The following is a 13,452-nucleotide window of genomic DNA, read 5'->3' on the forward strand; positions in this document are numbered from 1 at the left end:
GTCCTTTTGGATTTGTAACCTTGGTTGAGTTTGGTCAAGCTCTAACAAATCCAGCTCCTGCTCAAACCTGTGCCTCTCTAAGTTGTTGGGAGAACCCATGTTCTTCTGTATAAGAAGTCTTTTTCGGGTCCGAAGCCGTTTTTTCAGTACCAAAACACCCATGAATATGGTCGGTCTCTGCTCCAATAGGCTCTTTCGAGGCTTATTCGATTCGACCAATCGTTGTCGACTTTTTGATGCCGGTTTCTCGACCCGAGTCGGAAGACTTTGGCACGATCTTGGCCTTTTTCGGTGCCGAAGATGTTATTTGGTCACCGCTTTTCTTCTGGGTCGAGCCATGGCCTTCCGGCAGTGGCCTCCCCGAGGCCTTCTGTTTTTTCACCTGAGTTTGGGGCTGGGACGGGGCAGGTGTACTCACTTTTTGTCCTGCCGTCGGTGGCTGGTCTCCGTCGGAGTCGTCCGATTCCGAACCCTGGATCGAGATAGCCATCTCTTCCTCCTCGACGTTGAGGTGTTGTGTCGACTTCGATGCCATCTGCAAACGCCTTGCTCGTCGATCTCTTAAGGTCTTCTTCGATTGAAAAGCCTTGCAGGCCTCACAGGTATCCTCTCTGTGTTCTGGCGACAAACACTGATTACAGACCCGATGCTGGTCTGTATAAGGATACTTGGCGTGGCACATCAGACAGAAACGGAAGGGGGTCTGGTCCAGGAGTCTTCGACGATGGGTGTGGTTGGGCCGACCAGGCCTCGGTTGAGTGCGGAAGCCCCGAAGGGCCGCCGAAGTGGTTGTCTCGTCGGTGCCGATGTATCTATAGAAAACCGGTCGCGAATGCAACAATACCGACGGATTTCAATGATTTTCTAAACTTTCCCGATTCGAATTACGGAGCGAAGAGGAACAACGTCCGAACCCGATGGTGGAAAGGAAACAATCTACGATGGAGTTGATGCCCATGCGCAATGGAGCCGAAAGGGAGGAGTCACTCGGTCCTGTGACTCAAAAAGACTTCTTCGAAGAAAAACAACTTGTAACACTCTGAGCCCAACACTAGATGGCAGGAACAGTGCACAGCATGTGTATCTGTAGCTACACATGCCATCGAACCTATTGTTACTTAAGGTAAGTAACTTGTACTTCACTGACACATTAAATAGCATAAATACATGAACATACTGTACCGGAGACTCAACCAAACCACTGCACTGAAAGAACAAGTGAATGAAGGACTAAATTGTAACACTTGTAACTTTCACACTACCAGCAAAAAGTCTCTTTCAGCAAACATAACTGGCATCTGCCCCAGTTTTAATGTTATCAACATGTTGATGACTGGTTGATGAAGAGCCCTAAATCAGGAGGGTCAAGCAATAAGTTATAAACATCTCCTCTTGCATCATTTTTGCAAATATTAAGCTGTCTACAGAAGCTTAATATTTTGTCCCACATACTTTTAAACACACTTAAACCATATATATGACCTCGACTTCTCTTTTAATACCAATATTTATAAGTAGACTGAGATCCTGCAGTGATGAGTGGTTTGCGGGCGACTTGTTATCCTGGAGTTGTATGACTCAAGCATTAGTGGAGTCCAAGGAGGAGGACCAGACCAAGATACCTGACTAAATGTGTAACGGAAGGGGGGGGGGGGTGTCGAGGACCTATGGTGGACGTTATTTATGGTATGTTAAATGGTGAAAAATATTGGAAACAAGGTCTTCCAGTGTTATGATGCTCCTTTCCCCCAATGCCATTAGGAATGGACTGTAAAGAACTGCAACACATAACAGTTGCCTTAATGATCACTGTGACCTGCCTGATGGGGGTGAAACTGAGTATCACACTAGAGGTTACTCAACTAGAGCTGAGGAATGTATCCTAGAACATTATGAATAGCAATGTGGGGCCTGTATACTGACCAATGTTATTGTCATAACATGACCATCGTTATTGATCATTTGAAATGTCATTAAGGAAATTCTAAACAAAATAAGCCCCAATACCGACTAAGTAGAATTCCACAGGCTACAGCAGTTCATAACAAGCATTTGCAATGCAACAGGGCGCGCATTTGCGAAAGTTAGAGCTTTTGGCATTGTAAATGCATAATTGGACTTTTCTGCCACATAAATTGGTCAACCCTGCCTGATATTTTGGTCCTTTCCTGACACATAATTCCACTCTGCAAGCAGCTCTGCAAGAACGTGTGTGACAAAAGGGAACTTTTAATGAGAAACAGTGAAACAGGAATTGTCAAGGATAGGGTATCACAGCACTATACGATGAAGAAAATTAAGGTTCTTAACTATAGTTAAACAAGCTTTGAGCTGCAACTTTGTAAGCTGTGCATGAACGGGGTGCATTGCCCTCTTCTTAACTGTGACATGAGGTAACTAAGAAACAGTGTTAAGTAACTGTTATACATGCAAAGAGCTTTGATACTGCCCATTATAATGTGTAAAACTTTAAAGTGCCATGGCTGCCAAGGAATGCGAAGGAAAAACAAAAGACACAATGTGAAGTAACTGGTAGTCATGCTAAGCGCTCCAAAACTGCCCATTGCGCTGTGTAAAACTTGAAAGCGCCATGGTGCGAGAATGAAAGACAAAAGAAACAATATGAATTAACTGGTAGTCACGCAAAGGGCAGATAGAGTTCGCGTTGTCTAAAACCTGACAGCCCCATGGCCATGGAGAAACAAAATAAACAATGTGAAGAAAGTGGAAGTCATGCAAAGCACTTCAATACTGCAGACTGAATTCGCGCTGTGTACGACTTGAAAGCGCCATGGTGCGCAAAGGAGAGAGACAAAATAAAAAACTTGTTTGCTCACAATAAAGCATAACGGCAATCGTGCAATTATCTACGTAACAGGTTCGGTGTCCAAGGCGTAACTTATCAGCCTCAGGGCAGGACAAACATAAAGCATGTAGCAATGACAAAGGGATTTTTGAAAGGCAAACCCACGAACAAATGAAAGTGATGGCCGTGAGATGATGTGGTTAAAGCCCACAGAATAGAAGACAACAGGTTTGAAGTGCTTGTGCATTCAACCTGAAAACTACTCTTGTTCATTAAATAAGTGCCTGTCAATGAGTTTTAAAGAGATTGAGCTAAAAATGTATGGCCTCTAGCACTGGAAAATTTGCAAGTGATAGTATCTTCTAAAAATGTATCTTATTATTTAATCTACACCATAACCTAAAGCCATTAGTACTTTATCATAAGGGTCAGCAGCTCCTTTCATGGTGTTCTAGCACGGCTTCCTTAAATTTGTACTGGGGATTCCCAGTGTGTCCACTGAAAATATTAAAACCTATCAGAATTTAAGACAGATCCAAATGGTTGCAAGGAACTGTATATAAAACATGGGACAATAACACAGTGGAGACTGTAGATTACAATACCATAATGAATACCAAAGGTTCTATCAGAAATATCCTTGTAATGCAGGTTATGGAGGAAACTGGAGTTTCTGCCTGCAATGGAATTACCAGGGGCATATGTTTAAGCTGCACTTCATTCCCCACTCACATTTTGGCTGGTAAAACCGGTTTACATGAGCACAGGGGAAACAGCCAACAAATACATGCAGAAATCAGTGTAGAAACACAACTTTCCACTATAATTTCTGTTTGTGATTGTCTCAACTTGCAGTCCCTCTGGAATTTAACCCCAGGGAAATACCAATACCTGTAGAATCTTACCCAGAGGGAAATAGAGGGCTATTTTTCCTGGTGCACTCTTAATCAGTTGCACAGACAAATCCAGTAGGTCCAAAAAGAACGTTAAAGCTTTACACTTAAGAGTCAATTACATAATTTAAGGACAAATATGTCAAAAGGAGGACAATCATGGTTAATTACTATCAAATTCTGAGCCGGTATGTATATGTGACAAGAGACAAAGAGCATTTAATAATGACTGCCATATTACTGGAACTTTAAATACAAAACACAGATTTTGACAATTCAGTTAAGATCTGAGCGTAAACGTTGCAAGAGTAATACAAAGGGATTCCAGAAGTTAATTTGGCACATGAGCTTCCCACTCTTCCCTTTACCCCACATTTCAACGCACTCAAGTTGCATACCATTAGATGATTCAATATATTTCTTCATTAACATCTGAACCTTCTCACAGTAAAGCTTGATCAGGCAATTATGGAACTGTGGACCAGTCTCTTCCCAAATATGAATGATGTGCTCCTGAAAAGAAATACAAAAAGACAAGACCTCTTAGTTCTCAGATCACACCCAAGATACTCTGGTATGTCTCAACACACTAGCATTAAAATCTTCTTGTCTCAATAGCTCAAAATTAAATATCCTAACGAAAATTAAATATGTTAACTTTCATATATTCAATTACGGTCACAGATAATGAGGTTCCTGCAAGAACAATAAGTCAGACCAAAAAAAGACATAATTGAAAACTGTTCATTGTGAACAAGCTACAATGTTAGGAAATAAACTCACCAAGTATGGAATAGCTAGTGGTCTGAAGTTCTCCATCAAGAAATTAAGCACTTCTTTGCGTGGTAGAGCTTCCACCTCGGGTAGATCCTCTGTAAATATCTGCCAAAGACAAAGAACAGTGAAACCTTGATGCTTCTGGATAAATGCACTAAGAGAGACAGTTCATTAGGAACTATGGATTCTTAAACAGCTACCCCTGTACTAAATGAGGAAGGATGCTGAAAAATCTCTTTCTGTTAGGATAGGGTTTAAGTAAAAATGAAATAACACGGAATAAACTAGAATCAACACTTAGCATGTCAAACCACTGTTAGACATAGTGGATAAAAACTTTACAGACATTATGAGGGACACTTTTGAGCTTCTTTTAAATACAAACAAGTGCAAAGCAAGCACTAGCAAGGAGCCATGATGAAAAGATGGGCGACAATTGTGGCTTTGCAATTTTAAGTCATACCAATTACAACGGGTGAGTCTTTAAATTTGTTTTCAATAGACGAGCTTGTGGAAAGTTCCACCCACAAGTATTTCGAATTCCCATTTATACACAAAACCCAATATCTTTGTATGATTTTCTCACTTGCGGCCAACAAATTACTCATGGCTTTCCACAAGCAATTGACTATAGTGAATAATGGTTCCTGTAGGCTGGCATACACAGAAAAAAAGCATGAAGGCTTTTCCAATTATTGTTTGACCAGATGTCATAAATCACCAACTGAAGAACAAGTCACTTACCTTTTGTAACGTATTGTCTGGTAGAGACTCTAGCCACAGATCCCATACCTTAGGCATCAGACTGGATCCAGAAGCATTTGAGCAGTACCTCTGCACGCCAGCAGGTGGTGTTGTTCAGCCACACATCAGCATCGTCTGTGCCAGGATTGATGTGCGTGGTACCTTTGTAGGTACCACCCTGGTGCACTAACATCAGCTACTTTTGCGACTCTACACGGCATGGGTGAAGAGCCGCAATGAGACCTAACCACTGGTATGTAATACTAAGGCCCTGAGAAGGGTGCTCCTTACAGTGCAATCGGCTCGTGGGGAGGGTTGGTAATGAATCTGTGGTAGGATAGTCTCTCTACCAGGTAAGAAGCTTCTGAAGGTAAGTAACCTGTTCATCTGCTAGAGACTTATAACTGCAGATTCCTTATCTTAGATAGATACCCAAACAATGTCTCCCCAGAGGTAGGTTTGAGAAGTCAGTTTAAACCGAAAAGTTCTGCAGGACCAAATAGGCAAAGTGCCTGTTGGGACCGACCTGAATGTCCAGACAGTAGTGTTTAGTAAATGTGTGACAAGATGCCCACATTGCTGCCTGACAGATGTACAGGACAGGGACTCAAGTTGGCTAATGCAGTGGTTGCAGACTTAGCTCTGGTGGAATTTGTAAGCAATCCCTCAGGGGTTGCTTCTTGGTCAGTGCATAGCAGATCTTGTTACAGACGACAACTTAACTTGAGATGGTCCATTTCTCCACTCAGCCTTCCCTCGCTTAGCTCCGAAATACCCCACGAAGAGTTGATCATCCACTAGGAACGCTTTTGTGCACTCAAGGTAGAACAATGCTCTTCTTGGGTCCAGACAGTGGAGGTTCTCCTCCTCCTTGGATGGGTGGGGTGAAGCAAGGAACGTAGGCAGGGTGATCTGGCTGACATGGAAGGGAGTCACAACCTTCGAAAGGGAGGCACATGTCCTGAGGACCAGCATGTCTGGGTAGAAGGTGGTGTAGGGAGGGTGCGTCGAGAGTGCCAGCAATTCGCTGACCGATGTTATGACCACTAGAAAGACAATTGTGCAGAGGTTCAAAGGGTGCACACGTCAAAAAGGTGAGAAAAAGATTTAGATGACACTGGGGCATGATAAATGAATGACCTGAGGGGATACGTCCTGCAAGCCTTTAAGAAATCTAGCAGGTGACCTGAATAAAGAAGGCTGGTCCAGCAACTGCAAAAATGCCAAAATGGCTGATAGATACCTTTTACCTGTGACCAGAGCAAAGCCCTGCTGTGTCAATGGCAGAAGAAACAGAAAGACCTTAGAGAGGGGTGCAGAAAGAGGGTTGATGTTATGAGAATCACAGCATATCACAAATGTATCCCAATGGCAAGCATATAGAGACTTAGTGGAGGGATGCCTGGCTGCCAGAACAATATCACAGTCTTCAGGATGAAAGCCGAAAGCTGTTTGTTGTCGCAGCTCAGTCTCTAGACATGAAGGTGGTGGGTAAGCAGGTCCGGGTGCAGAACCCTCCCTGTTGATACGACAGAAGATCCTCCCGAAGGGTTATGCTCATGCTCAATAGCTCGGACACCAGACTCTCCGTGCTTTGAAGCTAAAAATTTAACTTGGGCCTAGTAGCTCCTGATCTTCTTGAGAACTCTGAGCAGGAGTGGTACAGTCAGAAGGGTGTACAGGAGGCCGGAGCTCCACTGAAGAAGAAAAGAGTCTGGTGTCGCCTTGAAAACTCCAAACACAAAAGTGTAGTCATTTTGCGTTCTTGGCACTGGTGAACCCATCTAACCAAGGTTCTCCCCACTGCTGCAAGAGACCCTGCACCACTTCCAGTGGTAGGCATCTTTAACAGAGTTCGTCCACTATGGCAATGAGCCCGCCAGGTGGTGAACACAAGGGAAATGCCCTGATGTTCCAGCCATGTCCGGGGAGGCAGAGCCTCTTGACAAAGGGTCCACAAACCCACTTGCCCTGTTTCTTGCAGTATCACATGGTGGTGGAGTTGTCCATAAACACCTGTATCAGCCTTGCCTTGATCAAAGAAAGAAAAGCTTTTAATGCCATGAGAATTACCTGAAACTACAACAGGTTGATGTGGAGCCCAGACTACGACCTCTGATCACCACCTACCCCAGGAGGCCACCCCATCGCAGGAGTGAGGCATCTGTCACCACAGTCAGCTCTGGTTGGAGAAGGGAGAGGGGTCTGCCATGGACCCAATCATGGTTCGTCAGCTACCCCAGCAATTGTTTCACAATTCCAGGGACCATGTCGGAGAGATTCACCACTGCTCTGCCCACTGGGACTTCATATCCCACTGCAGAGCCTGCATATGCTAACGGGCATGGGTTACAAGCAGGATGCAGGAGGCCATGAGGCCGAACGACCCCATGGTCATTCTCACCGAAATCCAGGCTACAGGCTGAAACATCAAAGCCTTGATTTTTACTCTCTCCTATACCCATCAGATTCGCTCTTTGGAGCCTTGATCTACCACCCCCGGTTATGTAGGAAAGTGGTGCAGCTCATTACCCGAATTGTTTGTGCCCTGTGTTTTAAAATTTACCAATTTTATCCTACTTGGGGATCTTAATCTCTGTTTAGAAGATGGCCACAATAACATGTGTATCTCCTTTATCGAGTACCTATGTGCCCTCCATCTTGTACTCTTAAACTCTTAGCCCACTTATGAGGCAGGACATATTCTTGATCCTATCTTTTCTAACATCAAGGATCTGCTAATTGACCCCAGCTGTCACTATGTTGGTCACATCATTATGTTGTGCCTTTTAAATGTGTGGCCTGATCTCCAAGGTTGACAACTCACCCTGATTCAAAGGAGAATTACAGAAACTGGTCTAAGCTAAATATCTTAACTTGGAATGAACAGTTACTCAATAATCAACCACTATTAGTGCATCAGGCTGAGCTGGACTAGGCCATGATCCACTCATGGCTCATTAAGCCCATCAATGTTTCTCTACCTATGACCACCAAACATGCTGGCAGAGTTCTTCCTCCAGTGCCTTGGTTTACTGACACCCTTTAAAGTGAAAAGAAATGCTGCAAAGCACTAGAAAGATGGAGAAAATCTTACATGGAGGAGGCGAAAAGCAAATACCAAGAATCTTTGAAAGCTTATCAGTGTAAACATGCTGGCACGACCTTTTATGCAGAAAAAAAATTAAATGCCCAAAACTGCTTGCGGTATCTCTTTAAAGTGGTGAAAGAACTAGCAAATGTCAGTAATGTTTCATTTGCCACTATACTATCAAAGTTGAAAATATTCATACACAGCTAATTAAGGTGACTGTGAAACTCGATTCCGATCAGACTGTTGACTCGGGGAATTTGACTAAGGGGGAAACTTAGTCATGACATCTCGGATAATCATTTACATTCAAACCTGAAGGATTGGCCTCTCTTTGATTATACATATTTTCTAAATACTTTGCAACCCATTAAATCTTGATCTCAACTGGACCCTTTAGCAATTTTAAGTTTGCTGGGAGGTACACTCATAGCGTAACTTTGATAATGGATCTCCTTAATTCTACTCTATGGGATGGGGTGATACCTTTGAGATGGAAATATGCTGTGGTTTTACCTTTACTGAAAAAGCCGAATTTAGATTCTTCTAACTTAGCAAATCATCGTCCCTTCTCTTTACTACCAGTCTTCTCTAAAGTACTAGAAAAACATGTCAATGCCATCTCACTTCCTTCATTAAAGCTAACAATTTTCTTCATCTATCACAGTTCGGCTTCAGAGTCGGTCACAGCACTGAATCTGCCTTTCTGCGTCATGGAACATCTAAAACAACATGTGGACTGTGGTGGTACTGCAGCACTCATTCTACTAGATCTGAGTGTGGCTTTCAATACTGTATCTCATTTCATTTCACTAGATAGACTTGACGTCCTCGGTCTTGAAGGTTTAGCTCTGAGATGGTTGATTTAGTTTCTGACAGATAGAATGTTCCAAGTTTTCTCAACAGATACCAAATCCACGCCTTGGGCCTTGACTACAGTAGTCCCTCAAGGTTCGGTTTTAAGTCTGCTCCTATTTAATATCAAGGTTAGTCCTCTGGCTAGTTTAATAATGAACTGTGGGTTTAGTCTCTTTTCCTATGTGGATGACACGCAGATTTTCTTTTCTCTTTCTTCAGATTAATGCTAAGACTCCTCTACTCTGAATCATGGTGTGAGCATATTCTCCAGTTGGATGAACAAGAATTCCCTTAAGCTCAATGGGGATAAAACAGAGGTTATGATCTTAGGTAAGAACCCTGCTCTTTGGGGCTCTAGACATTGGCCTTCTGATTTAGGAGCCTTACCCTCTCCATCTAGGAAAGTGAAAAATGTGGGCTTTTTGATCGATGACACGTTGACTACGAGTCAACAGGCAACCCAAGATCCCATGTTGCCATCATTTTTTTATTGTTCTTAGGTGGTTGAGAACGATTATCTGGCTAATCCCGCCTGCAGCTCAGAGGACCGCGTCCAGGCTCTGATTTTATCCAGACTAGATTACGATAACATACTTCATTTAGGAGCTGACAAGACAACCATTCATCACCGTCAAATAGTTAAAAAATGAAGCTGCCAGACTGCTTTTCCACCTGCCTGAATCTGAGTCAGTCTCCCATTTCTTTCGGTAATTGCATTGGCTTAAGGTCTCAAAACGTATTGAGTTCAAGGCATAATGCTACATGGTTAAAATCAAACAAGGCATGAAACCACACTAGATCCAGGAATTGGTGACCTTTATCACACTTCACGGTCTCTTTCCTCTTCTAATCTCTCTTTATTTACTTACTGGGGTTCCGTCTTTCTTGCATGAAAGGACGTGCCTTCTCATACCTTGGCCCTAAGTTGTAGAATGCTCTTCCAGAAGCTTTAAAAATTTGTAGCACATTGTTGGCCTTTTGTAAAGGCCTGAAGACTTGGCTATTTTGAATCTTCCCGCTTCCACCCTACCTGATTTGTGCAGTGTGCTGGAAAACCCCAGAGGGTAGCTGTGCACATTACAAAACCAATAACTAAATAAATAAACAAACATTGTTATCATAGCCTGAAGATCCAGGACTCACCACTCAGGAGGATAGGCTTGAAACTGCACTTTATCCACAACAGCTCTGATGAAAAGGAACATCTGAGAAGGAGTCAGGTGTGGCTGTGGCACGTTGATAGTGAACCCCAAGAAATGCAGAAGGTTCGCCATAGTCTGGACGTGGGTGATGATTGCCTGGGGCGAGCCCGCCTTTAACAGCCAATAGTTACAGAGGGGATAAACTGGAACCCCAGACCTCTGCAAGCACTGCCATCACTTTCCTGAACACCCGAGAGGTGCTGATAAGGCCGGAGGGGGTCACAGCAAACTGACAATGCTCCTGGCCCACCAAGAGCCGCAGGCAATGTCTGTGGGCAGGCAGGACGGGGATATGGAAATTAACATACTGTAGGTTTAATACCACCATCCAGTATTCTGGGTCCAGGGTAGAAAGAACTTGCCCGAGCATTAGCATTTTGGACTTCTCATTTTTCAGGAAGAGATTGAGAAGGCACAGGTGTGGAATAGGACGAAGGTCTCCGTTCTTCTTGGGCACCAGAAAGTAGCAGAAATAGCAACCACGACCTACTTCTGATGCCGGCACCCTCTCTAAGGCTCCCTTGGCCAAGAACCAGCACTTCCTGGTGGAGGAAGGAGAGGTAGTACTCCATCAGCCAGTCGTAAGTCGGTGCAAGGGTAGAGGGACAATCACAAAAAGGAGGAAATACCCTGTTTGGACGATTTGCAAAACTCAACGGTCCCCCCACTGGATGTCCATGATGGTCAGAGGGCAAACTAAAGGAGTTTAATGGATGTGTCAGCTCTCTGAGGAAGGGGTGGTGGACTGGCTACCTGCCCCATGTGGTCTAGATGAACCACGTCTTCGGCCACAAAAAGGTCAGAAAGCCTGTTCGCCATGGTGGCTGCAAATGGTATGGATGCGGTTGGGGACCCTGTTTCATGCCCACGAAACGGGTGGCATGCAGACTGGGGTGATGAGCGGCCATAGACATGCCCAAGGACCTTGCTGTAGCTCTGCTATTCTTAAAATGCTTAATCACAGAGTCTGCCTTCTCTCCAGAAAGATGAGAGCTTGGCTATCCCCTGAAAAGCCAGTGATTCTCAGCCAGGCATTGCATCGCAAGGCCACTAACGCTGAAATCGCTCTACCCAGCAAGTCGGTCATGTCCATTCTACATTGTTTGGTGAACTTTGTGTAGGAAGCTGGCTCTTTATATGATCTACCAAAATGAGGTATATCGTGCAAAGAGTCCAGGGGTTCCCTTACCAGTTTACAGGGGATTGCTCTAGCAATCCTAAGGTGCTCTTTTAGGGGGCAGTGTGGTCGAGCAGCCTCACGCTTATCGAAGAGGACTGTGAGCTATTTGCAAATACACACCTAGTGAATAAATGAGACATGCAACTCAAGATGGTGATCCACACTACTTTACAAAAAAAGCATGTATCTTTATATGTGTTTAGGCACCAGAATCAATACGATCAGGTAAGTACATTTTGCAAGCAAAATATTTGTAGATTTCAAAATTTTCCGAAGTGCCAATGTTATCCTATGGAGTGAAGAACGAGTACTGCATTCAGGTATAGTACAGCCACTTACGGGACCAATCTTCTGGACTTAAGGTGAGTACCATGCAAGGGTCAGGACGACACCAACAGGTCACACCAGGCGGCCGGATGCAGAGGTGTAGTAAGGAAAAGAGTGCCCAATGTTACTCAACGGAGATTGGTCCAGCCAAAAAGGTGCTGCAGGTTAGGACTGTGGATCCAGTCAGGAGAAACCAACAGGTGGTGTTCCAATATTGAGATGGTCTGGTGTGGGGGCACTTCGGGTCCCTCTTCTCCACAGACCAGGGGCAACTGGTATAGCGGTGTCGGGTTTTCTCCACCAGAGCACTTGAGGTTGAGGGAGCCTGTGTGCAGAGGCTGCAGGCAAAGTTGGAGGATCCCGAGTGGGGAAAGCTCCAAGGTGTGTTTTGTTTCTAGAAGGCCGGGGGACCACACTGGTACCGTTGGCCCACTTCAATTCGGGCTCGACGGCATGGGTGCAGTTGTGCTTCCAGATGTTGGGTTTTCAGCAGTCCGGAGTCCTCGCAGTTCTCTTGGGGTTCCTGCAAGATGCAGGGAGGCAGCTCCGAGGCTCCATGGGAGTCCTGGGAACTTTGTTGAAGGAAGGTAGTTCTCCCAGGCTTTGGAGGTACAACAGCTGCAGGATGAGACGACTTTGGCACAATTCGATGGGAGCAGAAGACCACCCAGCAGGATTGGATTCAGGTCAGATGCTTCTTCCTTCGCTTTTGCGGCTCTTGAGTGGCCTTCTTCGTAGGTCAGCAGGAATCCACTTTCCTGGTGCCAGGGCCTCTCCTAAATACTGCACTTAGGGGCTTTTCAGGGAGTGTGGGGAAGTAGCCAATGGGCTACTTAACCCTGGGGTCACTACACCCACTGTATGACCACCTTCTGTAAGAAGTGGGCATAACCGTGTCCTAGAGTTCCTAAATCTGCCAACACCGAGATGGCAGATTTCTAAATGTTGTGTCCACATCAGGTAGCCCATGTTAGGGGTGGGTCTGACCTGAGGAGTGGACACACCTCTATGAATACTTAATTTTTTCGCCTGTCATGGTGCCATATGGGCCCGGATTGGAGGGGTGAGAGGAGGTGGGGTGTCAGCACCTCTGCTTTGAGTGAAGCCAGGTCTGCATACCAAGGGCGGTTGGCTTCTTTGAAACCCTCTGCCTTGGAAAGCAGAGTCGCAGGTCATCCTGTTTGGTGGGGGTTCAGAAGCATTTCTGGTGATGGCAGGCTGGCTAAAACTGGTCAGTCTGCACACCCGTAGTTGGTAGGTTTTCAGGGGGCACTTCTAAGGTGCCCTATGGCTGCATGTATTAATAAACCGTCACTGGCACTGGCACTGGCATCAGTGAGGGTTTATTAATGTGAGATATTTGATATCAAACATCTTTATTTTCAGTTTAGCCATCATGGAGCTGGGGAATTCGTAGTGACCAATGTCCTGCACATGTACTTAAAATGTCTTTCCTGTTCACTCACTACGTCTTAGAGCTTGTGCAGATAACCTCACATGTAAGATAATGCACCCTGCCTTAGGGCTGTAAGACCTGCTGTAGGTGTGACTTACTTATATTACAAGCAGTGTTA

The 13,452-nt window shown here is 44.7% G+C and overlaps 1 protein-coding gene across 3 annotated transcripts in view; it reads right to left on the reverse strand.

Annotated features, from left to right (window-relative positions):
- The window catches only part of VPS39 (VPS39 subunit of HOPS complex), a 229,021-nt gene that overhangs the window by 65,563 nt on the left and 150,006 nt on the right, over positions 1-13,452 (reverse strand). For all 3 annotated transcript variants that reach the window (XR_011198842.1, XM_069208779.1, XM_069208778.1), the window contains exons 17-18: positions 4,483-4,581; positions 4,098-4,212 (exon numbers count right to left, since the gene is read on the reverse strand). Coding sequence is in view for 2 of the 3 variants with exons in the window: in XM_069208779.1 (XP_069064880.1) it covers positions 4,098-4,212; positions 4,483-4,581 (214 nt within the window). In the remaining variant the exon portion in view is untranslated. The remainder of the gene's footprint in view (positions 1-4,097; positions 4,213-4,482; positions 4,582-13,452) is intronic.

The sequence above is a fragment of the Pleurodeles waltl genome, chromosome 9, assembly GCF_031143425.1.
Source record: "Pleurodeles waltl isolate 20211129_DDA chromosome 9, aPleWal1.hap1.20221129, whole genome shotgun sequence".
Lineage (NCBI taxonomy): Eukaryota > Metazoa > Chordata > Amphibia > Caudata > Salamandridae > Pleurodeles > Pleurodeles waltl.